The sequence below is a fragment of the Drosophila willistoni genome, assembly GCF_018902025.1.
Source record: "Drosophila willistoni isolate 14030-0811.24 chromosome XR unlocalized genomic scaffold, UCI_dwil_1.1 Seg143, whole genome shotgun sequence".
Lineage (NCBI taxonomy): Eukaryota > Metazoa > Arthropoda > Insecta > Diptera > Drosophilidae > Drosophila > Drosophila willistoni.
The window spans coordinates 7,965,970-7,992,501 of NW_025814056.1; the positions used below are offsets into that span (position 1 = coordinate 7,965,970).

Sequence of the window (26,532 nt, forward strand, 5' to 3'; positions counted from 1 at the left end):
GCAAGTTTCTGAAATTCAAATTTAGCTTTCCAGTTGCAATAACATAAAACTACCTGCCCTATTGATTTGTTTGCCAGGTTTTTATTGCTTAATTGTAATTTTATTCCGTTAAGAGTGTTCCCCCCTTGATAGTGACACGTCTAGTGAAATAGCAGTGACAGCTGTTATCGATGTTCCACACAGCTGATCATCAATGACCAGATTTTCATCTTGGGGGCGGCTTTTATTTACACATTTTGTGCAAAAATTGGTAAACCAAAAGCTCAACAAAGGCTGGACGCTTGAAGGAGTCCCGAGAGTGTACATCTGACTCAACGAATTTCTCGCTATTACCCACGGACATATAACAACATGACAATCGATGGTACCGCTCTGCCCTCGGAACTGTTGGTCACCCCACAACCACTGATTGGCTTCTGTGGCTTGGACACTGCCCGCAACAGTGTGCACAAATCCGTCTGGGATGCTTTTACTGGCAGCTTACGTAAGCCAACGGACAGGGAACGAGCTGCTGTGCAGTATAAGCAGTTGCCCCCGAACTATGACTTCCCTGTGGCCAAGCCCAAGCGAGCCTCATACGAATGGTATCACCCAAAGGGTATCTTAAAACGAAATTGGATGCTTAAGCATTTGCATGTGCTGCCCTCGGTGGTAGTTTTATTCCAGGATATGGAATGGAATGACCCACAATGGTCGGAAAAACAATTGCAATGCTCTGCGTTGGTGCAAGCTTTAAAGAACTCCCTGCAAGAGCGTCAGACACGTCTCTGTTTGGTTATACTGCAAAAGTCGGCACCATTGCCACCCGGTGAGGATTTAATGGCCGCTGAACGAGTAGCCAGCTTGACCTCTGCTTGTGGCATTCCAAGCAAAATGTTGTTTATACTGCCGCATACAGAACATCTCTTGGGCTATACCTTGAGATTAGAATCAGCATTCCTGGACATGGCCCAATCCTACTATGCTTTGATGTCCAAACGTATACGAACTCATCGAGACCAGTTAACGGCAGCTCATGCTACATTAAAGATCAGGCATCAGTTTAAGCTGGGATTTGTGGCTGAAATCAGGCAGGATTTTACAACAGGACAAAAGTAAGATGTGCTTTGAAATAAAACGAACTAAATTTAATAAAAAAAAAACAATTGTTTTAGACACTACTTCCAAGCTTATGCCAATTTGGATGAGATACGGCTTAATGATGGCAATTGTATGGAGATCAAAACTCTGGCAGGATTCCTCAACTATAAGATCTGCCGCTTAATGTTTAAGTTGAAAACTCCCAGAGATGCCATCAATCAGTTTATTATACACATAGAGAAATATAAAAGTCGTGTGGGGTTCAAGGATTTGGCCTTTGAACATTTTGCCTGGCTGAGTACACAGTAAGTAGAACAAAATCGACATATATAAGCTGCTGGACATTAACTCTGTTATTCCTTATTTCAGACACTCGGTTTTTGCTGAACTCTTTTGTGAGGCAATTAAAAATGGTCTGCCAGCTTTACAGACACAACATCCTGGCATTTATTACCACAAGGCAGCTGAATATGTGATGAAACGACGTGAGGCAGCTCAAGAGACTTATGCCAATGCTACTGCCAATGCCAATGCCAACGTCAATCCGAATCCGAATCTAAACCCCATGTCACTGTACACGGAGTTCTTTGGTATTCGATCAGTAAAAATGGGGGATCCAGCTGCCGAGCAACAAGCAAATTTACAACTTTGCGAACAGGAGCATGGATTTAATTATTCAGCGGGCATTATATCGTTACTTAGTCAGGCCATGACTCAATTTAAGATTTACAAGTGTCTGAGATTCCGCAAAAAACTAGCGATTGACATGGCTGAAGAGTATTTAAAAAGTGGGGATCATTCCAACGCATTGACGTAAGATTTTAATACCAATTTCCTATCGACTCGCATGAAATTTATATATGTATATATTCTTTGCCTTCCAGACTTTACTCGTTAATGCTTCCTGACTATCGACAAGAGAAATGGTCAACAATCTTCAGTGATGTTTTGCTTAAAACGTTACGTTGTGCCTTGTTATCAGCCTCTGTAGCGGATTATATAGTCTGCAGCATTGAGGCTTTGGCTCTCAGTCATCATGGCGATCAAAAGGATCGGATTTTGCTATTAGAGAATCTTTGGCAGGTCTTTCAATTGGTGCCCCCTATGCCACAAACTCAATTATCGAACGAAATTCAAACTCTCTGGTTGAATTCATTGGCCCAAGTGAAATCACCCATCCAAATTGATCTGGATAAGGTGCAGGATGTATTGCAACTGTTTGCTACATTTGAGCAGGTGCAACTTAACAATAATGATCTAGTGCAAATTAAAATTATTGTGAGGTAAGCATAAAGTCAAAAACTACTAAATTCTTACATATAATTTTCATATTAATTTTCTCTAATTTTGTAGAGTTCTTACCGATGTACCTTTGCGAATAAGGAGCTTTCATGTTCTATTATCAGATGTGGCTCAACCCCAAAACTCATTTAAACTAGAGGCCCTCAAATATGTGTGTTTCAGTAATCTTCTAGAGCTGCGACAGGCAAAAGACAGCACCACAATTGATCTACGTCCATTTGATAAGAACATGAGACTAGAGCCAAATTGCTATTATCAACTCTATTGCACTACCGAAGCGCATCAATTTCTTGAGAATACGCAATTGCGTATTATGCGTCTCGAAGCCCTTATGGGTACCGATCAATGTGGAGCTCTCCTTACATCAAACGCAAATTATATACGTCCGGCATTCCGATATCACACTCGCAGTCGTGATCTTGATGATAATGTTACAATCAATTCCATTTGCTATATTGCGCCCACGTAGGTCAAAACGTTTCGTACCGGAAGCACGGACGAACACAAAAAAATTGCATGACATTTGTTATGCTCCACTGACTTTTTCATTTATAAAATTGTTTTTTTTTTTTTTATTCTTTGTCTGGCTTTGATTGCAGTTTCCATCTAAACACGCAAACGAACCTTGGCCATGGGCATGGCCCTAACACGTGTGAGGATGTTTCAACAACCACAAAAATGCTGGTCAATGAATATTATCCAGTTGTGACCACCATAAGTAATCCTCATAATGTGTATCTACAAAACGTTGGTGTGCATCTCAGTGTGCCGGTTGCTCTAAGGAATAGCGGTGAGTGACAATATTTGTATATAATATATGTCTATATATTCATTTAATCTACTGTGGGGTACAACATTTTAATGCTAATGCATAATACGAATTCAATTGTTTAAAATTTAAACAGATTTACAGTTTTTATTCTCACAAATTTACAAATTTAATGCCTTATCAATGAAACTTCGTACAGTCTTAATACTGGTGTAAACACCAGGAGAATTTTTTCGAGCACAACCAACTCCCCATGACACAATGCCACACAATTGACTCTGAAAGACAGCCGGTCCTCCCGAATCCCCTTCGCATGCATCCTTTTGGCCCGGCACAGAAGCACAAAACATTGTGGAAGTGATTGTACCCCTCATCCGGTATTGACTACTGCAGGTTTTGCGCGGAATTAACGCCACCTCTACACTGCGCAGTTGTTGTGAAGGGGTTCGACTACGTTCCGTTACAAGGCCCCAGCCAGAGACTTTGATTAGATCACCGGCTTTCCACGTAGAATTGCACAGATTAATGGTAGCAATGTTAGGACCACTAAGTGGATTCTTTAGCTTCAACACAGCAACATCCGTGTGAAGAGTCCGTCCATTATAGGCCTTGGGGGTGTAGACCTTGGCAACGCCGCTACGAATCCCCGTTTCCGAGAGTCGAGATGCTCCGGCTACAACCAGTAGACGGGCAGCTCCAACACCCTTAACACAATGGGCAGCGGTGACCACATGGGTGGGCGTTACCAACGATCCACCGCAAATGAATTGGCTACCAATACGTAGACTAATCAAATACGGAACACTGCCTATATCCACTGGAGTGCCACCAACAATACGCGAATTGGCTTCGTTAATGGAAGAACACGCTCTAAATAGAATTGAGAGAACAAGGAGCGATAATATGTGCACCTTTGGCATTTGTTGGCATCGCTGAGAGCTTCCTTTACATAGCTTAAATTCGAATATTTCCGTTTTTTCTTCACTTGTTCAAATATTATACGACTACTAGCGACTGACTATTTGTCATGCTTTATATATATATACATACATACATACATATGATGTGCATATAATCGTTCTTTTTTGAGGAAATAATCATTACCAGGGCAAACATATTGTTTTAGCCCAACTCAAATAGTAATAATTATTTTAATAAACCATTTTGTTGTGACGTTATCGAGCTCAGTCCATCGGAAAAATACATTTGCAACACAAATGAAAATTGAAAAATTGTGTCTGATCACAATGAGTCCACAATAATCATTTACTACATATATATATTTCGATGACCTTGTTTCTTATTTTCGAACGTTTATATAAAACAAGTAAAATTACATAATTTATGCCAGAATTCCATTAAGAATTAATGAAAGAAATAGAGTATAGTATAGGATAGTAACTCAACGATTTAGATTTAAAGTTTGTTGTATAAACTCATAAACACGAACACTTGCCACATTGGTATATACGCCCGGATAGCTAATGCGGGCACAACCAAATCCCCAGGACACAATACCGCACACTTGTCCCCGATAAACCAGTGGACCACCAGAATCACCAGAGCACGAATCCTTAAGACCACGCACAGCAGCGCACACCATGGAATCACTAAGTTGAGCCTGCCCAGCATAGGCTAGACGACATTCCAGATTGGGCAACACTCGCACCATTGCCGTTCTTAATTGGATCGAAGGCTCTCGATTGTTTTCGGCAGTAACCCCCCAACCGCTGATTTTCACATATGAATTGGCAGCTGGCGGAGATCGACACGGCTGTATAGTGGCCACTTGTCCAGGACTTAGGCTCATGGGTGTTGTCAATCTCAGAATGGCTACATCCATGTCAAAATTATTTGGTGAATAATTCGGTGGAATGTGAAAGCTTAACACCTCACGCACCATTGGTGCGGACTCATCTAAACGCGTAGCACCGGCATGAACTGTGTAGTCCTTGGCTTGGAAGCCATACACACAGTGTGCTGCACTTAGGACACATTTGGCAGACAGTAAAGAGCCACCGCAGATGAAATTTTGACTTTGTCGTAGATAAACGATATACGGAACCTGGGCAATAGTTGTCTCCTGACCGCCCACTATGCGCGATTCGTTGGCAACGATGAGATGATTAATAGATTGCATTATCCAAATGCACCAGATGCAGAGCAAATAATATGACAACCAGTGCCAGTCCATGGCGTGTGCTAACTGATTTGCATCTGCATCAGATGCAAATAAATTGGAAGAGAATTTGAAGAGTAATTTCTATTGCCATTGTCATTTTTCTTCTAATTATTATAAACTCAAACCTTTCAATGTGCTTCGATCGAAGTTCATTATATTCCCATAAAAGGGGAAAGGGGACTAAGGACACAATGAGCGTTGACTTAAAGGTTTATTCAACTTTTTTTTGATTTTAACAATGACGTTCTATGAAATACTTGACAAACGATGTCATTGCGGGACTGCTAAGCCTTGTGTAAACACCTGGATAACCGCTGCCACAGCCATTACCCCAGGATACAATGCCAGACAGTCGATTCTCAAATAGTATGGACCCACCGGAATCACCTGGGCAGGCGTCTGTGGCATTCTTCCCGATAGCACAAAACATATTCTCTGTCACAGGACTCATGCTACCTATTGTCGTTAGGCATACCTGCTGCGGAACTAAATGCACTTGGGCAGCCTTTAGACATTGATTGGGATTAAATGGCCAATTGTCTTTGGTCAAGCCCCAACCAACTATGGTCAGATTCGCGCTGGCTGGCAATTCATTAAAGTCAAGTTTAACCAAACTTGCTTTACCCGCTATATCAAAGGGGCGCGTCAATTTTAGGACTGCAATATCCGAATCGTAGTTACAGCGAAGATTAAACTTTGGCCATACCGATGCATACCAGACCGTACGCACATGCTCCTCAAGTACAAGGTCACCCAGACATTGTTGCTGGGCATGAACTGTGAGGTCATTGACAAATCCATTTCGTCCTTCCATGCAATGGGCTGCAGTGAGCACACAAGTTGGCGTTATCAAAGAGCCACCGCATTTGAATTGTCCCCTGCGTCTCACATTTACAAGATGTGGATAATCCGCAATCGAAGCCAAGTCACCGCCAAAGATTTTAGCCTGTGGTGGGGAGCCTTTAAGAAAACGCAGCAGACACAACCAAACGAACAGCTTTAACATTTTACAAACTGAATTCTTCAATTGGCAACACGCTTATATATATATACATACATACATATACATATGCATATGCATATGTATTTCCAGTCGTATAAGGCGCATTCCTCGGCTAATTGAAAATTGATAAGCCCTCAAAATGCCATCATGATGAAGAATGGCTAAATGGGTTGTTTCCTAAGTCTAATTAAGTAATCAGTTAACCAACAAACTGACATTAAGTTTTTCTTTTTGCGAATTATATTTTATGAAAAGTTTTTGAACTATCGCGAACAGCCCCCTCAACCCGCATCGCTGCCCACCCCTAAAACATTTAACTAATACATGATTTATTCTAATTGACATCTCATGGCTATGAAGAGTTATTCGAGGAGGCAGATGGAGTATGCTCTTTGACTATATTTAAGAACCAATTCCTTATCTGGGGCACACTAGTGTAAACACCTGGTAATCTTGTCGCACAGCCATAGCCAAATGATACAATGCCAGCCAGTTGGCCATTGTAGACCAAAGGACCACCAGAATCACCATCACATGCATCCTTTCGATAGGGTTTTGCTGCACATGTCATTGACCGGGTAATGCGATGAATACCATAATAAATCGAACGGCAGGATGACATCGACCACATGGGCACCCAAACCGTATGCACACGTTTAACTGCTACGGAGGATCCTGATTTGGTTGAGCCCCAGCCAGAGACTTTGACCAGAACTCGCGGTGGCACCACCTGGGAGGCCAATTCAATTGTTTCGACATTTGCACCAACCATCTGGGATGTCAAACGCAATGCAGCCACATCCATGTTCAAAGTATTCATATTGAAGTCGGGTCGAATGACTATTAAGTCAACATAGCGTAAAATGGCATGGGGACCCTCCTGGTTAGAAGCTCCTCCGTAGATGCGTAAATCCTCCTTCTTAACATTGCGCACACAATGAGCTGCTGTAATGACCCACAGAGGTTTTATAAGAGAGCCACCACAAACCTCTGTGGAGGTGGTCACTAGCATTAAATATTTCTCATATTTAATATCGGACACCTGGCCACCAATGATACGAGGTTGCACCACATCTTGGGCATCAACCGATACCAGTAGACTGTAGCATAGAATCAGTAGTTGTTCACGTGAAATTGCCAACATAATGATTAATATTTCGATCTAAACCCTGTAGGGAAGTGGGCCAAGAGTTTTTATAGTGATTAACAAATCTTTTCACTATTTAAACAAGTGTTCAAATAAACAAATTATCTTTTAACACTACCTACACATATTTGCCCTGGAGAAACTAACTAATCTAATATTGGCATACATAATCTCAAACTGGGAAGTTGCTATACATTCAAAGAGATTTCCCTCCCATATACTCGATCTCTTTTGAATTAATGGCAATGCCATTAAAAGAGATAACCCATAAGAGTAAATTGAATTCAGAAACTTTATTCACCTTAAAATTATGAGTTATTGGCCATAACACTGTTGGCCCATTTATATATGGTCGATACTGTGGTATAGACCCCGGGATAACCAGCTCGCCCGCAACCATAACCGAATGAGACAATGCCCACTAGTTTGTTGTTGAGGGTGCACGCACCGCCCGAATCGCCACTGCAAGAATCCTTATTCTTGCCCCGGGCACAGAACATATAATTTGTTATGGTGGCCAAACTACGGTAATCCTTGCGACAACGGGTCTTACCGACAACCTTAATCTGAGCTGAACGCATTTGATTGGATGTGCTGCCACCTTCGCGGGTCAAACCCCAGCCCACAATGCGCACCGTCGATCCCGCTTTGGGTGCACTCTTGGCCATGGCAATTGTGGCAATATTTGTTCCATTCATCGATTGATTCAATTTCAATAGGGCTGCATCCATATTCATGGACTTGGTCGTGAACTTGGGTGCCACGGCAATAAAAATGACCGAACGTGTCACACCATCGCTGCCAGTTAGAGTGTTGGTGCCACCGCGCACTTGAAACTGGGAGGGACTGTGACCCTTAACACAATGGGCAGCGGTGAGAATCCAACGATCGGCAATTATGGAACCACCGCAGAGCTCCGAACCGCGACGCACTTGCACCAGATATGGAGTTTTACTCACTGATGTGGTACTGCCTCCCACAATGCGGGACTGGATTTTGGCTGGCTTCTTTACAATACTTTTGTTTCGCAGTTTGTTTTTGCTACTCCTGTTGTTGTTATTCCTTTTGACGGCCGTCTCGCCGAGCTGCGATCCAAGCACTATAAGCAAGATAACGTATTCCCAGCGCCAAAGCATCGTGGTAGTTAACTGACAAGCTGATGACCTTGCCACCACTCTTATATACCTCATCTTTTTGGCGAAAACAAAATTGTAGATATTCAACGAGACAACTGTGCAAACACAGAACATAGGTCACAATGCCTAGATGGCATGGGAGGGAGTACAGATCTTATATCATACCCCAAGGTGCCAATGACGCAGACTGCTCATCAGGGTTGCCGTGTCACATATACATATAAGAATGTGCTATGCTTTTTGGATTAAGATTATCATGAAGAATATCTTATCCCAACAATTTCTGCAATATGTCAAGACCCTCGGACATCAGACTTGAGTTTAAATTTAAAATTGGGTAACATATGTTTTGGTCAACCTTGATTTTAATTATAGTTTTAAACAAAATGCGAACTTACTGGGTAGTAGTGGCTTTGCAACAGTTTTATTCATTTTTATAATATTTTCTTTTTGTAATACTAAAGCGGTCTAAATTGTGAATAGGATGATGAAAGATCATGTGCTAGCAATATATTTGCATATTATCCCTAATCCAATCGTACATATAAACGATGTCGGTATAGACACCCGGACTTTGCTCTCTAGCACACTGATTGGCCTTGCCCCATGAAACAATGCCAGCCAATTGGCCACTGGGATTAACTGCCGGGCCGCCAGAATCGGCCGCACATGCATCCTTATAGCCCGGCACAGAGGCACAATACATGCTAGCTGTAATATTTCGATAGCCATAATATAGATCCCTACATTGGCTATGCGCCATCACACGCACTTGCACCGTATGCAATTGATTGGGCAGTACTTTTGACCTCTCATCGGTCAGACCCCAGCCAGAGACACGGAGAATTGTGCCCGGACGCGGTGATCGCAAGGCCAAACGTATGGGTTTCGCAATGGGTGATAATAGAGGCTGTTGTAATTGCAGCAAAGCCACATCGTCATCCAGAGATGATCGATTGTATGTGCTGGGCAATAGAATTCGACGCACCAATCGCGGATTCCGCATATCATTCAGATAGCTAACGCCACCGCGTACCACAAAATCACTAGGATCTCCTTGTTTTAGGCAATGGGCAGCGGTTAGGACACAATATGGCGTTATCAACGAGCCGCCACATTCGAAATTCCCTTTACGCCTGATATTCACCATATACGGATGATTTGTCACTTCACTGCGATGTCCGCCCACAACACGTGGATTTCGTTTCAAATCGCTTGTATCGATATCTTGATTATCCAATGCCTGAACAGTATTCCATTCCATTATTAGCAACACCAAAATAATGAAATCCAGCATCTCCATCGCTCGGTTGTAATGATGCGGCGTTAACGTTATCTTTCTTTCAACTGTTAGCCCCTCGAATGAGCCACTTGTATTTATAAAGACACGTTAACTGACCTTACTTAACAATATCCATACGTTACACAAAACACCTGTGCAGCAGCCATGGAACCACGACGACGACGACGACGACTGTTTACATATGACATTGAACTTGCTATGTGCTATATGTCTTGTTACGGAAGCCAAGCGACTGTCTGCCCACGTCATCTATGCATGTATGTTAGGTGTCCAGAGTTAAAAACGAATCCAATGCACAGTATTCGACTAGATTATGTTGCGTTAGGATCTGAGCATGTAGATAGTCTGCTATCTGTAGACAAAGATTCTAATCTTGTTACATATATTCTGTTGTTTCGCCCTCTAGTGTTCCTCACCACCGATATTTCTGCGGGACGTCAAAAACTGCATTCGCAAATTCAAATCGATGTGGGTGAATTATCCGGACAAAGTAGTCAAACGGCAACATATTACATATTCAGTTTGAAGGAGACGGAAATCAAGTTGCAGCAACGTCTGACCTATACCCTGGATGTGGATCGTCCGAATGGTAGTACAAATGTTCATGCAACTGCTGTGCAGGTTGCAACTGCCCCAACAAGTTCCGACTCAACGCCCGAGCATGATAACAATAATGGCAAAAGCATGGCCATTGCCGCTGCTGCAGCTGCTGTCATTTCGCCCGTACAGATTGAGTATGTGGATGAGACACGACTACGTAAATCCCGTGACGATACGTTGAGTGTGAGATGCTATATGGATTTTAAATTCAGTGCGCGATATTATACCCTAAATCGTCAGCCGTTGCCCGAGGTTTATAAGGGTGAGAACTTTTTGCTACGTGCCAATACCGAAGTAATGGCCTTAGAGGATATTGAAATCCTGGATAGCTTCTTTATATGTGTAAGTATTAAAATTCATATCCGCTAGTAAAATATTTTGTAATAATCGTGTATATAACTTCTGTATAGGATCACAACTTAGTGCAATCAAACTACAGCTTTAAGCGAAAGAAATACACTAATCGCTATCAGACTGGTGATAAATTGGAGACGGTGATAGTGCTGCGCACTAATGCCACTCTGAAGGATTGGATTACTTCTCGCGATTTGGATCAGAAAACTAAAAAGTTCCAAAACTCTTTAGCCAGCAAGTTTCGAAAGGAGGAAGTGGATTCGGCTGCTTTGGCGCCTCCGACAGCACCGCCTTCAGCCAGCCTGAGTGCCTATATGAGCAAAAGTGGTTTAATATCCAAAATACCCACGACAATGACCATAATAAATAACAATACCGCCTTGTCGAATGTTCTCCAGGCGGCCAGTGCGGTGGCAAAGGATGAGGATACTGGTGAGGCAGTTGCTAGTCAAGAGGCTGGCTTAAAATCCACACGACTCATTTATAACAAAGCCATGGAGGCCATCCAGGCCACCGGACATTGCCGGGGCTTTATAAAAGGAGTTTACTCCCTGGAAGAGACTCCTTCGAATAACCCCATCTTTGGCATCTTCTGTATACGCTGGCGTCGCCTTAATGCCAAAGAGGAAAACGAATCAAAGTTTACATTAAGTGGCCTTAACATTGTGGAACCCGCCTTGAATATCTACTGTACCATTGAGGAGAAGATGTTTGTCAAAATGCCCATGGCATTTAAAGTGGTCCTAAAGAATCCAACAAAACAAGTCCTTCATCTGATTGCGACCTTAAGCATCAGTAGTACGGATAACTTTATATGCTCGGGACACAAACAGGTGTGTATGTTTAGGCTTCATTTTACGGAATGGCTTAAATTCAGATTGGTTTTTGTTTTTTTTTCTCCCAGCTGGATTTATCGATTATGGCCTTTGATGAAAAGGAACTGGTCTATAATTTATATCCCCTGCATGTGGGATGGCAAGAGTTGCCTACATTGAGCTTGGAATACAACACCAAGGCGGATCCACAAAAGAACGACAGTCAGAATGCCCAGCTAGAGGAGTTGGTGCAAAGGGCTATGCCCAAACGGGTGTTTGTCTTGGTAAGTCTTTGCTGCAGCCTTAATCAATTGACTTTTCTATATAAACTTTAATTTATGCATATTTTGCAGCCCCAGTTGAGACAACAGAACAAGCAGTAGACGTAGGAGTTGCAACTCCAGCCGACGATTAGTTAAAGTTCACCGTTTTAAAGTGTGTGTGCATGTGATCTTTTTTTTTTGTTTGTGAATTCTTTTTAATTAATTTTTGGTATGTAAAAATTAAACTAACTCTTACTCCCAATTTATTGATTGAATGTAGCAACAGAAACATACATACAACATACACTTATAAACATAAATAGTTTTGTTTATAGTTAAGTGAAATATATATATATATTTATAGAGTAAGATAATACTTGAGTATGCTGGTGAATTTGCGAGTGTGTGGCTGTGGCTGCGGCTGTGTGTGTATGTGTGTGTGTCTGTGTATGTGTGATCTTTATTTGTAAATTGTTACTTGACACTCTCGTTAAATGATTAAATATATACCAACATTTCAGAGCCAGCGATATTTTCGTACATCATTCGAAACGTACAGTAATTAATAAATATAATAAATTATATCTATACACTCGAACAATATATATATCTGTTATATACCATATATATTATCTATCGTTTCACTTGCTGTTGCTGCTGCCGCTGCCGCCGGCGCCGCTGGATGGAAATTTGAAAACACCGCCTCCCTTACGCTGATGTCGGTTCTCATTCTAAAAGAAAAGCCATGACATTAAATAGTATAAGAGTAGTATGGTATGAATATATGTAGGTGCTTACTCACCAACAATCGATTGCCAAATAGCATTTTGGCCTTATCCTCTTCTTGGGGTGTGGCCCGTTCGCCTGCGCTTAGAACCGGTTGCCGGCGATGAATTTGCAACTTCTGTTTAATGGCCTGCGAGACAATCACCCGCTTGCTGACCGATTTCATGGCCAGCAATAGGTCCAACCAAGTCCAAGTCACATTATGATACTCCAAAGTGGGTATGACTAATGAATAATCAGTAATATCCTCTAGATTTTTCTCCTTGTTACCCTTATAGCTGACGCGAACAGGCACTTCGGGAATTTTAATGTAAATGAAGAGTTTATTTTTTTCGGCACGCTCCTTCATCTTTTCGACATCGTCTTTTTCAATTTTCACATAGAATTCAGAATCCTTGTTGCTCTTTTTGCTTTTGCCAGATCTTTTGGAGGATGACGATGTTGATGCAGTCGATAGGGAAACAGAGGACGAGCCTGCCGATGATTTAAGTGATTGCAAATTTGTCGATGATGCTGAGGTAGTTGAGGAGTTCTCGTCTAAATCTTCACTAGCCTCCGTCTCGGAGGCATCACGATCGGGAAAACAAAACTTCAGCATAGTACTGTAGAATTTCTTTGTAATGGCTATGGTAATCGGTGCCACATTGATTTCAAAGTGTTCCTTAACTGAGATACCACCAACTGGTGGCTTCTCCCTACAAAAGATGCGTAGAACACGTTTGTGTGTATCCACAGGCATGTCCTTTTGTATTTCAGTGGCCAATAGGACATCACGATATATCTCACGTGGCAATAGATTCTCCATGCGTATGTTACCTAGTTCAAGTAAATGCTCCACAGAATCATCGCTCTTGGATTTTTTGGTATAGAGAAAAGCACTTAGCACCAAATCGGCAATACCAATCTGACCATCAGTCTCTGTTAGCCGCCATTGAGCACGTTTGAAACAAATCTCATTGGCTCGGACCATGGTCACGGACTTGTCGGAACGAACATTGGATATTTTACTGAGCTGGGACAGTTGTGTTTCCTTATAGCAAAGCAACATCATATCCAACTCCTCGCTGTAGGTATTCAATTCTTCTTTACTTTCACGGATTTGCTGTTGCACACGTTCAAAATCTACACGTAAATCTAAAGTGTCACCTTCTTCGAAGCGCTCTTTGCTAATTAAATGAATGTCCTTCTCTAGGGAACGTATTTTCATCAGAAGACTACGTATTAGTGTCTGCTTTTGCTGAATGGGTCTCTTTTGATCTTCCGTAGAGTGCAATTGCAGCTGGAAACGCATTCTGGCCAGCTTTTCAGCTGCTTGTTTGCGTTGTGGTTCCACATAGAGCAACAGATTGTTTACAATATCCAATATCATTGCGTATTGCAGAGAATTGGTGCACACATCCAAATCGTGATGCATCAGTGTAAAGGCGTCAACAGGATCATCTTGCTTCTCCCATGGTGACAAAGATTCTTCCGAAGGAGGAGGAGGCACTTCAATAATGCTATTCGGATCAATGGCATCGCCATAGCTCACATAGAAAAATTCACATTTACATTTTGAAACAATTCTCTGCAATTGCACTGGTTGCGATTCCCCGGAATTGTCACTCAAAAAGGCACCCACTGTCTCGGAGACAACACCGCCTACACTTCTACCACTTCCCACCAAATGGGATATATCTTCTGGTAGATTATTGATCACTGTTTCATCCTTATCTTGGATATTATCAACGGTCAGCCACATGATCTCTTTTTCGAGAAGGGAATCATCACCAGCACTAACTGTAGCATAGTACTGCATGCACTCGAGCAGTCCTTTCCATGTGGTCTTCGAAATGAGGGAACGATCCCTCCATACAGGACGATGAACACGTTGCAAGATCTCTGCTTTGGCGGCACTAATTATCACATAACCCGAAGTTTCACAGCCCTTCAGTAGCACCTGTGAATTGACCAAACTGATGGACCAATTCTCATGTATCACATCTTGTGCGGAGCAGGCCTGTAAGCCTTGCAGCTGCAGTTCCCTTGACTGGGTGCTATGATCATCACTATAAACATTAAATTTATGATCGGCCTCGGCGATCAGTTGCTGTAACATGGCTGTGGCATGTATTTGACCAGGGGCCTTCTTAGCATTTACAACTGAAACAAAAAAGAGAGAGATAGACATGTGTTTGACAGGTTCCCAACCATTGTGATACTCAAATGCATAAGCCACTATTTCAATCATACATAGAAAGATAGATCAGTATTTTACTCACTTGGCAAAACCTCACTGCTGGTGCTCGATAAGGTAATGGTGCTATCACTACGTTTGTGTTTCATTACGGCTGCCGAGTTGCCTCCCTCTTGGCGATAACTCTTTACTGCCTCTGTGGATAGATTATTCTTCAGTTTCTGTGATTTCATGAATGAATCGAACAGAGCAAATGCAACGTCCCGATTGCTTTTGGTCCAGGCTCCTTTCAGATCATATACCACCAGCTTGTGGGTTGGTGTGCCCGATTTTGATTTGGCATCCTCTTCGGCACTGCTCGCTGCTGAGGGCATCAGAGCCTCGCGACCGTAGGAAACCTTAGCCACGCTCAAGAAATAGAAACGAACTATCCTTAAGGCATCGGCACTGGCTGCCGCTAAATTCTCTGAGCTGCTATCCATTTTCTCGGTCACAATGCTCTTCAACCAGATTTCAGCATCATTAAGCTCACAATTCATATAGACTGTTGACCAATCCGCTCGTGGTCGGTGTATTAGACCATCATCTATGGGATTTAGTGTTAGGCAATATTCCGAACTGAAAGACACCCGACGTCCATTTAACTGGAATCCCTTGTGCAGCGCATGCGACATCCAATATAAAACTTGAAATTTGTGAAGACACATTTGTAGATTGGCCTTTTTGTAATGGCGACTCAATTGCTTCTTTCGAGGTCGCACATTGTTGAATACGGGGCCACGACGTGTGGGACGTGTCACTCCCGATAGGATTAGCTTGAGGCTCTCAAACCAACGTAACGTGCTGCCATATAGCACAAGACTAGGAATATCAAATTCTACTTCATCTCCGGCCTTTGGCTTCGTCTCGAATGATATCCAAATATTGAGATTAAGCGAACGATAGGCACGAAACGAATCATGCACTTGATTGCTGGAATACTCAGGTAATTTATCCGGTGCGCATGGCATTACGGCATGATGATCGTTCGGATTAGCCAAACAGACCCAATTTAGCTTGAAGGTAAGCTTAAGATTTGGAAAATGCAACAAACGGCAATCATCGTATCGTGAAGCGGTTCGTACAGTCACCTAAATAAAGAAAAATGCGTATAAATAATCCGCATTTAGACATTATGGCAATATGTATGTCTTACATTGAGTTCTCCCTTGAACATTATTTTGGCATTTGTCCATATGATGCCACAATTATTCCACGTCAATTCCATCTCCTCGGTTGTATTATAGGGATCCAAAGACGCATGTAACAGAACTGTAAATTGTTTAGCTATCAGAGTCAAGCGTCCATGCAGCAGTAATCGCATTTTATCCCAGAACGGCAGCGGAGGTGAAGGATCTTTCGAGGGAGCCGAAATCTTTTCAAAACTTAAATTGCATTGAGCCATCACTGGCTCCCAGCAGGGACCAAACGCATAGCTACAGCTCTCCAGTTCACAATCGAAATCATGATAGAACTTTATCGAGGGCATGCTCCGTTGCACCACATTGGTTTCGAACGGTTCACCCACCTCAATAAAAACATCACGTTTGGCACGTTTCGAAGCCATTTGTTCTGCGCCACAGAGATTGCCATAGAGGCGCATTGACTTTACATAGAACATGGGTTGGGGAAAATCCCTGCAAACAGAAAAAAAGAGATGTGATGCACAATGCGATTGCTATACGTATATGCAAAAGGATCTACCTCAACATAAATTTCCACTCAGAGCAGCTGATATTGACTCCACGACACCAGAGAGTGGTAAATTGTAATCCCTCTTCGGGCCAAGGACTTTCTGAATCGATGTCTCGCATAATCCTTGTGACATTCTCATAGCCGTGAATCGATGGATCTGCCATGGCCATTATTTCCACATCTGTCATAATCCAGGCCAAAAGGCGCGTCCTTACTGGACCACTTTCGCGTATTTTCTTTGAACGTTGTATATAAATCTCGGAATTCTTTTTTACAAGATTCGCATAGAGACTCTCAATGGTGCCTGCTGGCACTAATAGACGCTCCGAGCAAAGTTCAGCGATTTTTTTATCAAACAAATTTTTACGTTTTAAACTTTCTAAATACTCGTCCACCAAAAGTACATAGTTATCCCGCAATTTCACCTCAAACGGATCGTCACTAATCTCCAATAGGAATTCTTTGATTTTAATTACCAAATCACTAGGCAGGGGTGAGTTAACGGTGAAGGGTTTCTTCTTGTAATTGTGCACAAGTTTGAGCCATTTGAAATGTGAGACACACTCATTATTAATGGCATCATAAAAATCATGATCGTACGGAAATATGGCCTTGAAAGATCCAATAGAGGTGACCCAAACTTTATTCGATGGTAATGTAAAGCCGGGAACGTTGAGTCTTTCATGGGTTAGGACCTCTAGACGTGGCAGAGATTGCATATCCAATTCCTTAACGGTAAATATATGCTGATCATCAATATGGACTAAAACGTTCTTCGCATAAACCATATCACGTTCTTTGTGACTAAAGAAGAGACTTTCTACAAAGATTTGTATAGAATGACGATCCGATAGTTTCAATTCGGCCATAAAACTGCGTTCCGCTGACAATTCTATTATTAAGTTTGGACTAGATTTGGCAGATTCGTTCAACTCTTTCGATTTGGGCAAGGCTAATTCGTCTTTTAGATCAATCATATCTCTGGCTAATGTATAAAGGTGCATATGTAAATTTGAGTTCCACGAGACTTCAATGTTGCCGGGTATATACACTGAAAGCTTGCCCAACGTATCTTTCATCTGTTCATGCTGTAATCGTATCATTTTACAATTGGCAAAAACATCTTGAAAATCAGTAAGACATAATGATGAGCCAGTCATGGATCGCATGATGGCCATTTGATAGTCTTCTAACTGCAGTGTAGATATATGAAGAGCTTTAGACAGGTTAATCTCTGAGAAGCTTAGCAATATATACACATTGTAGTGATTCACAAAATACGCTGTTATATCTTTGATATTCACAGATATTCTTAATGATTTTCCAAATTCTTCCTCTGCATCCTGTTCTGATAATCTCTTTAGTTGTGGCTTTGTCTTCTTGGCTTCTAAGCCACCATACTGCTTCAGACAAGCCATTGACTTGACAATAAACTCAGCCAATTGCATGCTATATTCTGTACGAAATGTATGCACTGATATGTCCAATTTTGTGGTATTAGCATAGGAGCACAATTTTACTAGGCTAACGCCCAAAAAGAAGGGCGAACCCGGAGAATGGGTCTTCTTTAGATTGTTTGTATCATTTATAGAATTGCCCAAATTCGACCAAAGAGTCTCTACCATTAGCTCCATAGTCCATTGTCGCTGATTTAGCAGCAAATTGAGAAATTTATTATTATACAGTGAGCTGCGCTTCTCCTCAATCTGTTCGAGAACAAATCGTGTGTGACTAACACTCATAGCTATATGCTCGTCTTCCAGTTTCATTAACAATGAAACATTCCACAATTCAGCACATCCTTTGACCACTATACGCTGCATTATCCATTCTAAAATGCCACCTTCGCGCTGTTGTTTGGCTTTAAGGCAAGTTTCCGCTGCACGGTCAAGATATAAGTGATTGGGAAGTGATTTCTGTTTGTGCAAATGCAATGACTGATGATGACTGCTGCTTCTCCTTTGACGGGCCAAAAAATTATTATTTACAAAGTCATAAATTTCGCTATGATTGTAAATGATTTGGAATGTCTTGAGCTTCACGTACAAATTAAAAATGTCTTTTTCAAGCTGTAAAAATGGGGTTTATATCAATCAAAAGTATATACATACTTCAAATATTTTGTTCTTACCTTAGAATCAATAGTAAATTGTTCAACGAAGAGCAACTTTTCATATTTGGTATCAATATCCAAATGCTGGAAAACCAATTTGGCCACCATTTTAGAATTGAATTTACCAGTAATTTGAAACAGCTGCAACTTGGCACTAAAATCATTTTGGGAATTTTCCTTCACCGCCGAAAATGTTGCTGCCTTAATGCTAAAATTAAAATTCTTTGGTATAATTGGAGCTAGCTTTTCATAGTTATCGTTGTCGTAGCTATTGCTATTGCTGTTGCGAGATGAAGCAAATGCCTCATGGAGACGACGCTGTTGGGTGGAGGATGAGGATGTCGTTGTCCTTTGTTTTGCTTCGCTTAGAAATTCATATAGACCGCCATGTATAACGGATTTGGCATTATTAATGACCAAGCTCAGTGTGTCCATTGATAGAGGTCCTTGCGCAAATAACGAGGCATCTAATGCGACATCAAAACTAACTTCACCCAAACACGGACGTATCTTATGAAGATTATTTTCCAGGGATTGTCGCCTTGATGCTGCTTGACTACAATGCCTTAACATTTTAGCTTGAGCCTCGCTCAATGAAGCATTTACCAAGAGAACTCTGGCATTTTGCACAATGCTGCCATCCAGATGCAACTCTTTGGCTGTGGCATGTATAAACCAGCCGGGATCGAAATCATTATTCATTAGGACCACGGATATGTTATTTACATGCACAGCCATAAACTGGGCAAAGGTTATAATGCTGGCAGGTACTTTGGTCTGCCGAAAGTCCGGCACACCCTTGCCACTAGTACTATCATCTTCCTTGGGAGGCCAACTAAAGCCGGCGGCCTCGATGCCAACTCCCTCATCTGTATGCTGATTATGACTGCTGCCAACGCCGGCACTACTACCACCGCTGCTGTGAATGTCCTTGTTGATGCGGATGTCCCTTATGTAAATGGACAGGAGCTTTGTTACCTCTGTGGTAAAGAAACTGCTGCGTAGGCATACTTCTTCGATTTGCTACGAAACAGATATGATTAGTTAAATTTTGTTAATCAATCTGTGACGTCATCCACGTAACTAACCACAGAAAATCCACTCTTACTAATGTGCACGTTCTTTAAGGATAAATATGGCAAAGTGATGCGACCAATGCGCACTTTGACCCGAAAACGTTTTATCAAATACCAGCTAATGCCTGTGGGCAAAATCCTAATTGGAAATTAGGTTCAATTAATTCGATTTCGATCAGCTGGGCTTGTTCTAAACTTACCAATAGATCAACAGGAATAGTAATAAACAAAATACCATTAACTGTAGCAGCATCTTGGCACCATAGCTCGATTATTGCTGCTGAAGTTTGATGAAGCGAAAGAGTCTTACAATATATTCTTTAGGCCAAATCAATCATACATAATAAACTAAAATTTATCAACAATCATGATGAGTACGATATTGAAAGGGATGGAGACAACATGGCAGTGACAAACCGTTAGAGATGGGAAACGCTCAAAAGTCACAGTTATGAATGTAAAAATTATATTAAAAAAAGTCAAAGTTTCTCAAATTATTAAAATAAAAAAATGATTTAAAAATTACTCAACTAAATTTATATCCCTACAATAAAATTACACAGTGTTATGTGCTATTAAGGTTTTTGTTTCTGTTGTTTGACACGGTTATCGGTTATAGCGGCGCCTCGATGCTTCCAGCCCTGGTTGCAAATAAACAAATCTAAAACAAATCAACAAACTTTTGCATAAAATGTCGTTCCATTTGAGCACAAAAGAGCGGTTACTTTTGTTAATTGATGACATCGAAATGATTGCCAAAGAGCTTATTGAGCAGGCACATCAGAAAATATCTAGCAACGAGTTAGTGGATTTGTTAGACCTGCTAGTCTCCAAAGATGAGGAATTTCGCAAAATGTTAGAACTGGCCGAGGAGCAAGCCAAAGTGGAAGAGTCAATGGATAAACTAAGAGCTAAAGTGGAGGTGCACGTAAGTATTAAACCGAAACCCAAACTGTACAGGCAAAAATCTAATTCCTACTTTCTTCATATGGTAGGACCGGGAAATACAAAAACTACAAAAGTCTCTAAAAGATGCCGAACTCATTCTTTCCACGGCAATATTCCAGGCACGGCAAAAACTGGCTAGCATCAATCAGGCCAACAAACGACCTGTATCATCAGAGGAATTGATCAAATATGCCCATCGCATTAGTTCGGCAAACGCTGTTAGTGCTCCGTTGACATGGTGCATTGGCGATCTACGACGACCATATCCCACAGACATTGAGATGCGAAATGGACTGTTGGGCAAATCCGAGCAGAATCTCAATGGTAGTGGACCCATGACACATCAAAATAGTGGCTTAACCACTGACCAGCGTAGTTTGGGGAGTGGTAGTGGGAGCGGCAGCGGCAGTGGCGGAGGTGGTGGTGGTAGTAGCGGGGGCGGCGGCAGTGGAGAGGTACCCAACGCGTTTCAAAATCAATTTAATTGGAATCTGGGTGAACTGCATATGATGGGCGCGTCAGGCGGTTCAGTGGCATTGGAGACACGCGCTCAAGATGATGTAGAAGTAATGTCCACAGATAGTTCGAGTTCCAGTTCAAGTGATTCGCAATAAATCTGATAATTTGTAGCTTAACTTTAGTTAACAATAAAAATAAGTAGTTCATAAGCTAAAAACTCTGATACAGCTTATTTATCTCTCTCACAAGCAGCTTTTGTGAAATTGTTCAAATTTATATACAGCATGGTACTTTAAAATTCAGATATTTATATATTGCCAGTTGTTCCTATAGGAATTGTGTAATGTAGTTGATTTAATTAATTCTGGAATACAATCTATGTGTAACAATAAGAATTTTGAACAAATGATATATCAAGCGATCTTTAAAAATTAACATTGATAAGCGGAACCATATTAATGAATAACCAAATTGCCCTCAATGGCATTTTTACATCTTGAGAAATAAATTTATTTTAACGTAAAGAAGGTTAAGAAGGTAAATACGCTCCTGGTACCAACAAATTTTTTGACATTCATTTGGCATCCCTAAAACACTTATCGATAACAGTAGCCGGCCCAAATGTTAAATGTAGATTTTATAACTATTTAAAAAAATTCACGTGAAGTCGAAATTAATAATAGTATTAAAAATGTAAGTTATTTGTTGATGAAATGTTTGATTTCAGTGGTTGAATTGTTTAACGAGTTATTTTTCTGCAGCCCTATTGTTGTATCGATAATATCGATAAATTTTTATGTGTGTGCTGGGCCCACCACTATACAAAAAATTAACATTAACGCGAACAAACATAGTTTTTTAATTTTTTTTTTCCTTTTTAAATAAAAATGAAACTTGTTTTAGTCATTAATTATGTCGCCAAAGTGTAGTTGATTAGTGGGTGCAACAACACAAGTGAACGTTATTTGTGCAAAGTATCTTGAAAAATAAAAAAGTGTTACGACAAATTTATAAAGTGAGCAGAAGAGACGACGCGGAGTCCCGCAGTGCGTGCGTGTGTGTGTGTGTGTGTTGGTGTGTGCGTGTGTTGGTGGAAAGAAAAAGCAAATGCCGAGGCGACTCCAAGAGCATTTGCAATATTAGAAAACATATTCGAAGTCGCAGTGCAAAAGGAGAAGAAGGAGGGTGGACACAGGGACAGGCACCTAAAACCCGCACCCCGCGTAGCATACGCATAGAGAGTACCCACCTCGACCACGACCACACGACACTTTTTCTATTTGTTGTCTGAGGGAAATGCATGATCAAAAATTTTCAATGCATGTTTAAATTATAATTGTTATAAAAACCAAAATTAAAAGACATCAATCGGGAGTTCGACCCAAGAAAGGACTTATAACTAGGTCGACAATTTTTCCAATCGACCGTCGCCCTTGTCCTGTCTGCCCCACACAATCGGATTTTAAAAAAACAACAAAAATGATGATACAAGAACCTGTGCAGGTAAATCGATAATAAAATTAAAGGAAACAATTTGCAACTCTCTCTTTCTCTGTCATTTACCCTTTTCCATTTTCTTTCCCTTCACTTTCACTCATCTATAGGCGGCCATATGGCATTGTCTGAACCATTACGACCTCAAGGATGCCATTTTCCTTTCCGAACGTCTATGCTCTGAAGGTAAGTACGTCAATCATCATTGACATGAGGGGGAATTGTAATTGAAAACTTTCGGCTTTGCTCCATTCGATGGATCTGTTTTTGTTTTAGTTTTTTTTTTCGAGTTGCACTGAAGCAATCCTGAAACATAGGCAAGAAAAAAACGGGAAAAGAGTTCCGCAAGCTTTAGAAACGTCTGAAACGTTCTAGCTAGTCGCCGCAATTTTATGCTCAGCCGAATGCAATGCAACAGTTTTACTTACCTACAGAGGTGGTAAGGGCAGAGAACGCTTTTTATTCAAAGCTAAAAGATACGAATAGTTTGAGCCGGGAAGCTGTACTAAAAGAACGATAAATATATATGCTACTGCAACTTAGAAACCTTTTTTATGTAGTCTTATGCTTGAGTTAAATGCGTTATCATATCCGATTTTTACCACGTGGTAAATAGTTTGTCTGCTCTAAAAGAATACCTTGTGATTGATATTGAGAAATGTGTGATAATTCTTATACATGTCCTTTTTATTTTCTCTCTATAATGCTTTGAATTTCCTTTTTCAATTGCAGTTGAAAGTGATGAAACGATCTTTCTATTGGCCACCAGTTATTTTCGATCCAATCTCATTCATCAGGCCTATTGGTTGCTCAAAGAGAAGTCACGCCGTTCACCACAATGCCGTTTCCTGCAGGCGAAATGTGCCTTCGAGCTAAAGAATTACGCTGATGCGGAAAGTATTTTAATAACCACTGGCTATGTGGATACAAAACATTTTGATGATTTGCAAAAGGAGTTTGGTGAACTGGCCTGCTTTGTTTATCAGCTGTTGGCGCAAATTTGCATGCAAACCGAACGCCATAAATTAGCGGTTCAGGCATTGAGACGAACGCTAAAGTTGAATCCATTCATGTGGAGTGCATTTACCGATCTGTGCCTGCTGGGACAGGATGCAGATGTTGGTTCAATATTTCAAATACAAAGCACAGATGTGTTCAATACGTGTCAAGGAAGCACAGCGAATGCCAATGCTATGGTCATCTTTGGAAGCAATGGCGTCAATGGTGGTGGTAGTATTGGTGTTGGAGGAGGAGTAGGAGGAGGAGGAGCCAGTTGCGATAAAGAGCAGTTAACCAACTATTTATTGAATACGCCCATAGATCAGCAGCAACCAATTCAAACGCCGCCAAATCATTTAAATAATAATAACATTAATCTCAATAGCTCCATTGGCATGCTAAGAGGTTGTACTGGTAGTGGTGGAGTAGGAACTGGCCTTTTGGAAGATACCCCAATGTCTGGGTACAATCAAGAGTACGATGTCACACCCTTTCGCAAGCAAATCAAATATCTATCCACCTTTTCACCCAGTTTTGGTATTATGCCTCTAACCAGTCCATGTGCTGGCGGAGACAACTCCTATTCCTCCTATCATGGCTCACCCCTGCCACAGATTTTCTCCGAGGTTAATCAAGATGCGAAAATAATGGGCAAAAAACTCAAAACAATTGGTGTGGTTGGTGGAGGAGTAGGCGGCGGCATAATCAATCGCAAGGATGTAAAGCCAAATGTATTCACCCAAGCTGGCAATATCACTCCACGTACGCCTATTAGCAACAATAGCATTAATAATAATGTTAGCCAGGCCAATGGTAATCCCATTACCGGTAATCCCAATAATGCCGTCAGACGGAGCTCTCGACTTTTCAGCAATTCCACCTATTCATCGGTTAAGGAGAACAACAAATCAACCAATTTCACTAATAATAAATTTGTCCAGCCTCGATCACCGCCGAGGAAAACCAAAAATCGCATACCCAAAATATGCTTGAATAATGAACTAAAAGAGAAAGTGGAGACTATAACCACTTCCTCGATAGCATCTAATAATAATAACAACAATAATAACAACAATAATGCAAGAAATCCAACGGAGGAGGCAAAAGTGTTGCTCAACAACAGCCTCAATAATGCCCAAACGATGGCTCATCAATTGCTGAATCTTAAAAAGCAATCGGCAGATGGCCTTATGTCCCTATTAAGAGACTTGGCTGATGGCTATAAACTTCTCTCCAATTATAGATGTAAGGCATCCATTAAGCATTTGGAAACAACAATACCAAAGCATCATTTATCCTCCAGTTGGGTGCAATCGTTGATTGGTCAGGCATTCTACGAGCAAAGGGATTATGAGTCAGCTATCTCAATATTTCGACAAATACACGAGATGGATCCTTATCGTTTGGATTATATGGAAATCTATTCCACATCGCTATGGCATTTACAGCGAGAAGTAGAACTCTCTGCCTTGGCACAGGATTTAATCAATCAGGATAAACGTAATCCCATTACCTGGTGCGTTTCTGGAAATTGTTTCTCCCTGCACAAGGAGCATGAAACAGCCATTAAATTTTTAAAACGCGCTGTCCAAATTGATCCCGATTTCGTTTATAGTTACACTCTCCTCGGCCATGAATTGGTCCTTACGGAAGAATTTGATAAAGCCATGGATTATTTCCGTTCGGCTGTTGTACGAGATCCAAGACATTATAATGCCTGGTGTGGCATTGGTACCATCTATTCCAAGCAGGAGAAATATGAGCTAGCCGAATTGCATTATATAAAGGCACTGAAGATTAATCCACAGAATTCTGTTATCCTCGTACACATCGGGGCCATGCAATTTTTTATGCAAAAGAAGGACTTGGCACTGCAAACTCTCAATACAGCAGCCACATTAGATCCAAAGAATCCATTGGCTAGATTTCATCGGGGCTCCATTTATTTCTCATTGGGCAAATATCAAGAAGCCTTGCGTGAACTCGAAGAGCTTAAAGAGATTGTACCGAAGGAATCGGTGGTTTTCTATCTTATTGGCAAAATACATAAGACTCTTGGTAATATGGATTTGGCCCTAATGCATTTCAGTTGGGCCACCGATTTAGATCCCAAGGGTGCCAATAACCAAATCAAAGATGCCTTCGATTCAATGGCACATCCCAGCTGTTGTCCGGCCACTTCATCTGCCAATGATACAAACACTTTGGATGTTGACTTTGAGCCCACTTCAGAGCGTTCCGATGACTCAACGCAGGCTCAGCAGGATGTTAGCTATGATAGTGACTATTAAAACGAATCCGAGAGCACACGCATAGAATTGAGAGGGAGAGAGAGACAAGTCCTGTGGTTGTATATACAGAAATTAACAAAACAAAAAAAAAAAAAACGAAAGGAAAACACAAAAACAACAAAAGATAAAAACAAAAGGAAATCGAGATTTGTGTGGAGAGAAAGATGTTGATGAAACCAATTAAAATGAATGAAGTATAATTAATAATTAAACAAAAATGTCTAGATAACTTTTAGAATTAGTAATTTAAAATACAACAACAGCAAAAGAAAAACATAAACAAAACTCTAAGCAACAGCAACAACAATTATAAATTACCTTTAAAATACTATACACGAAAAACTGATGGCAACACTTTTAAATTTTAAGTTGAGGTATCACAGAAAAGAATAAAATATGGCAGAAATAGGACATTAGAAAAGTTCACTCAGCTAAAATTTATGATGATCTGGGCCATGGGCCACACCAACAACAACATCAACAAGAAAAACAAATAATATAC

At 41.0% G+C, this 26,532-nt stretch overlaps 7 protein-coding genes across 7 annotated transcripts; 3 read left to right on the top strand and 4 right to left on the bottom strand.

Moving 5' to 3' along the window:
• Positions 1–32: 32 nt before the first annotated feature.
• On the top strand, positions 33–12,557 carry LOC6645328 (trafficking protein particle complex subunit 11). Its single transcript, XM_002068229.4, has 10 exons — positions 33–1,094; positions 1,155–1,385; positions 1,450–1,893; positions 1,965–2,363; positions 2,434–2,847; positions 2,982–3,172; positions 10,329–10,864; positions 10,933–11,709; positions 11,781–11,975; positions 12,045–12,557. Exons 1-10 carry the CDS (start codon positions 352–354, stop codon positions 12,072–12,074), a joined length of 3,960 nt encoding a protein of 1,319 aa, XP_002068265.1. The 5' UTR covers positions 33–351; the 3' UTR covers positions 12,075–12,557.
• On the bottom strand, positions 3,278–7,480 carry LOC6645237. The gene is made up of 5 exons (XM_002068233.2): positions 6,695–7,480; positions 6,050–6,155; positions 5,664–5,990; positions 4,559–5,368; positions 3,278–4,142 (listed from the first exon to the last, which is right to left on the bottom strand). Exons 1-5 carry the CDS (start codon positions 7,478–7,480, stop codon positions 3,313–3,315), a joined length of 2,859 nt encoding a protein of 952 aa, XP_002068269.2. The 3' UTR covers positions 3,278–3,312.
• LOC6645238 (trypsin alpha-4) lies at positions 7,792–9,051 on the bottom strand. Its single transcript, XM_047011893.1, is given in 3 exon segments — positions 7,792–8,625; positions 8,627–8,745; positions 9,018–9,051. Coding segments are annotated over 3 exon segments (987 nt in total).
• On the bottom strand, positions 9,122–9,883 carry LOC6645239 (trypsin beta). The gene has a single exon (XM_002068235.1). The coding sequence runs from the start codon at positions 9,881–9,883 to the stop codon at positions 9,122–9,124; it is 762 nt and encodes a 253-aa protein (XP_002068271.1).
• Positions 12,397–20,235, bottom strand: LOC6645240 (protein KIAA0100). Its single transcript, XM_002068236.4, has 8 exons — positions 20,040–20,235; positions 19,852–19,978; positions 18,782–19,786; positions 16,660–18,719; positions 16,112–16,592; positions 15,002–16,046; positions 12,757–14,882; positions 12,397–12,685 (listed from the first exon to the last, which is right to left on the bottom strand). Exons 1-8 carry the CDS (start codon positions 20,090–20,092, stop codon positions 12,596–12,598), a joined length of 6,987 nt encoding a protein of 2,328 aa, XP_002068272.1. The 5' UTR covers positions 20,093–20,235; the 3' UTR covers positions 12,397–12,595.
• A 168-nt stretch (positions 20,236–20,403) lies between these two features.
• Positions 20,404–21,462, top strand: LOC6645241 (mediator of RNA polymerase II transcription subunit 4). The gene is made up of 2 exons (XM_002068237.4): positions 20,404–20,767; positions 20,835–21,462. The coding sequence occupies exons 1-2, from the start codon at positions 20,531–20,533 to the stop codon at positions 21,399–21,401; spliced, it is 804 nt and encodes a 267-aa protein (XP_002068273.1). The 5' UTR covers positions 20,404–20,530; the 3' UTR covers positions 21,402–21,462.
• A 667-nt stretch (positions 21,463–22,129) lies between these two features.
• Positions 22,130–26,531, top strand: LOC6645242 (cell division cycle protein 27 homolog). Its single transcript, XM_002068238.4, has 3 exons — positions 22,130–22,749; positions 22,851–22,926; positions 23,473–26,531. Exons 1-3 carry the CDS (start codon positions 22,726–22,728, stop codon positions 26,028–26,030), a joined length of 2,658 nt encoding a protein of 885 aa, XP_002068274.1. The 5' UTR covers positions 22,130–22,725; the 3' UTR covers positions 26,031–26,531.
• Position 26,532: the final 1 nt, after the last annotated feature.

Bases quoted from the DNA above. Each gene is read 5' to 3' on its own strand.
- LOC6645328 (XM_002068229.4), top strand. From the start codon at position 352: ATGACAATCGATGGTACCGCTCTGCCCTCGGAACTGTTGGTCACCCCA. The intron at 10,865-10,932 runs GTAAGTATTAAA...ACTTCTGTATAG, and splicing joins TGGATAGCTTCTTTATATGT to GATCACAACTTAGTGCAATC. The intron at 11,976-12,044 runs GTAAGTCTTTGC...CATATTTTGCAG, and splicing joins CCAAACGGGTGTTTGTCTTG to CCCCAGTTGAGACAACAGAA.
- LOC6645237 (XM_002068233.2), bottom strand. From the start codon at position 7,480: ATGTTGGCAATTTCACGTGAACAACTACTGATTCTATGCTACAGTCTA. The intron at 5,991-6,049 runs GTATGCATCGGT...CGGATATTGCAG, and splicing joins GAGCATGTGCGTACGGTCTG to TCCTAAAATTGACGCGCCCC. The intron at 4,143-4,558 runs GTTGAGTTACTA...CGTATAATATTT, and splicing joins ACAAACTTTAAATCTAAATC to GAACAAGTGAAGAAAAAACG.
- LOC6645239 (XM_002068235.1), bottom strand. From the start codon at position 9,883: ATGGAATGGAATACTGTTCAGGCATTGGATAATCAAGATATCGATACA.
- LOC6645240 (XM_002068236.4), bottom strand. From the start codon at position 20,092: ATGCTGCTACAGTTAATGGTATTTTGTTTATTACTATTCCTGTTGATC. The intron at 18,720-18,781 runs GTAAGAACAAAA...CCATTTTTACAG, and splicing joins AATTTACTATTGATTCTAAG to CTTGAAAAAGACATTTTTAA. The intron at 16,593-16,659 runs GTAGATCCTTTT...TTCTGTTTGCAG, and splicing joins GAGTGGAAATTTATGTTGAG to GGATTTTCCCCAACCCATGT.
- LOC6645241 (XM_002068237.4), top strand. From the start codon at position 20,531: ATGTCGTTCCATTTGAGCACAAAAGAGCGGTTACTTTTGTTAATTGAT. The intron at 20,768-20,834 runs GTAAGTATTAAA...TTCATATGGTAG, and splicing joins GAGCTAAAGTGGAGGTGCAC to GACCGGGAAATACAAAAACT.
- LOC6645242 (XM_002068238.4), top strand. From the start codon at position 22,726: ATGATGATACAAGAACCTGTGCAG. The intron at 22,750-22,850 runs GTAAATCGATAA...ACTCATCTATAG, and splicing joins TGATACAAGAACCTGTGCAG to GCGGCCATATGGCATTGTCT. The intron at 22,927-23,472 runs GTAAGTACGTCA...TTTCAATTGCAG, and splicing joins CGAACGTCTATGCTCTGAAG to TTGAAAGTGATGAAACGATC.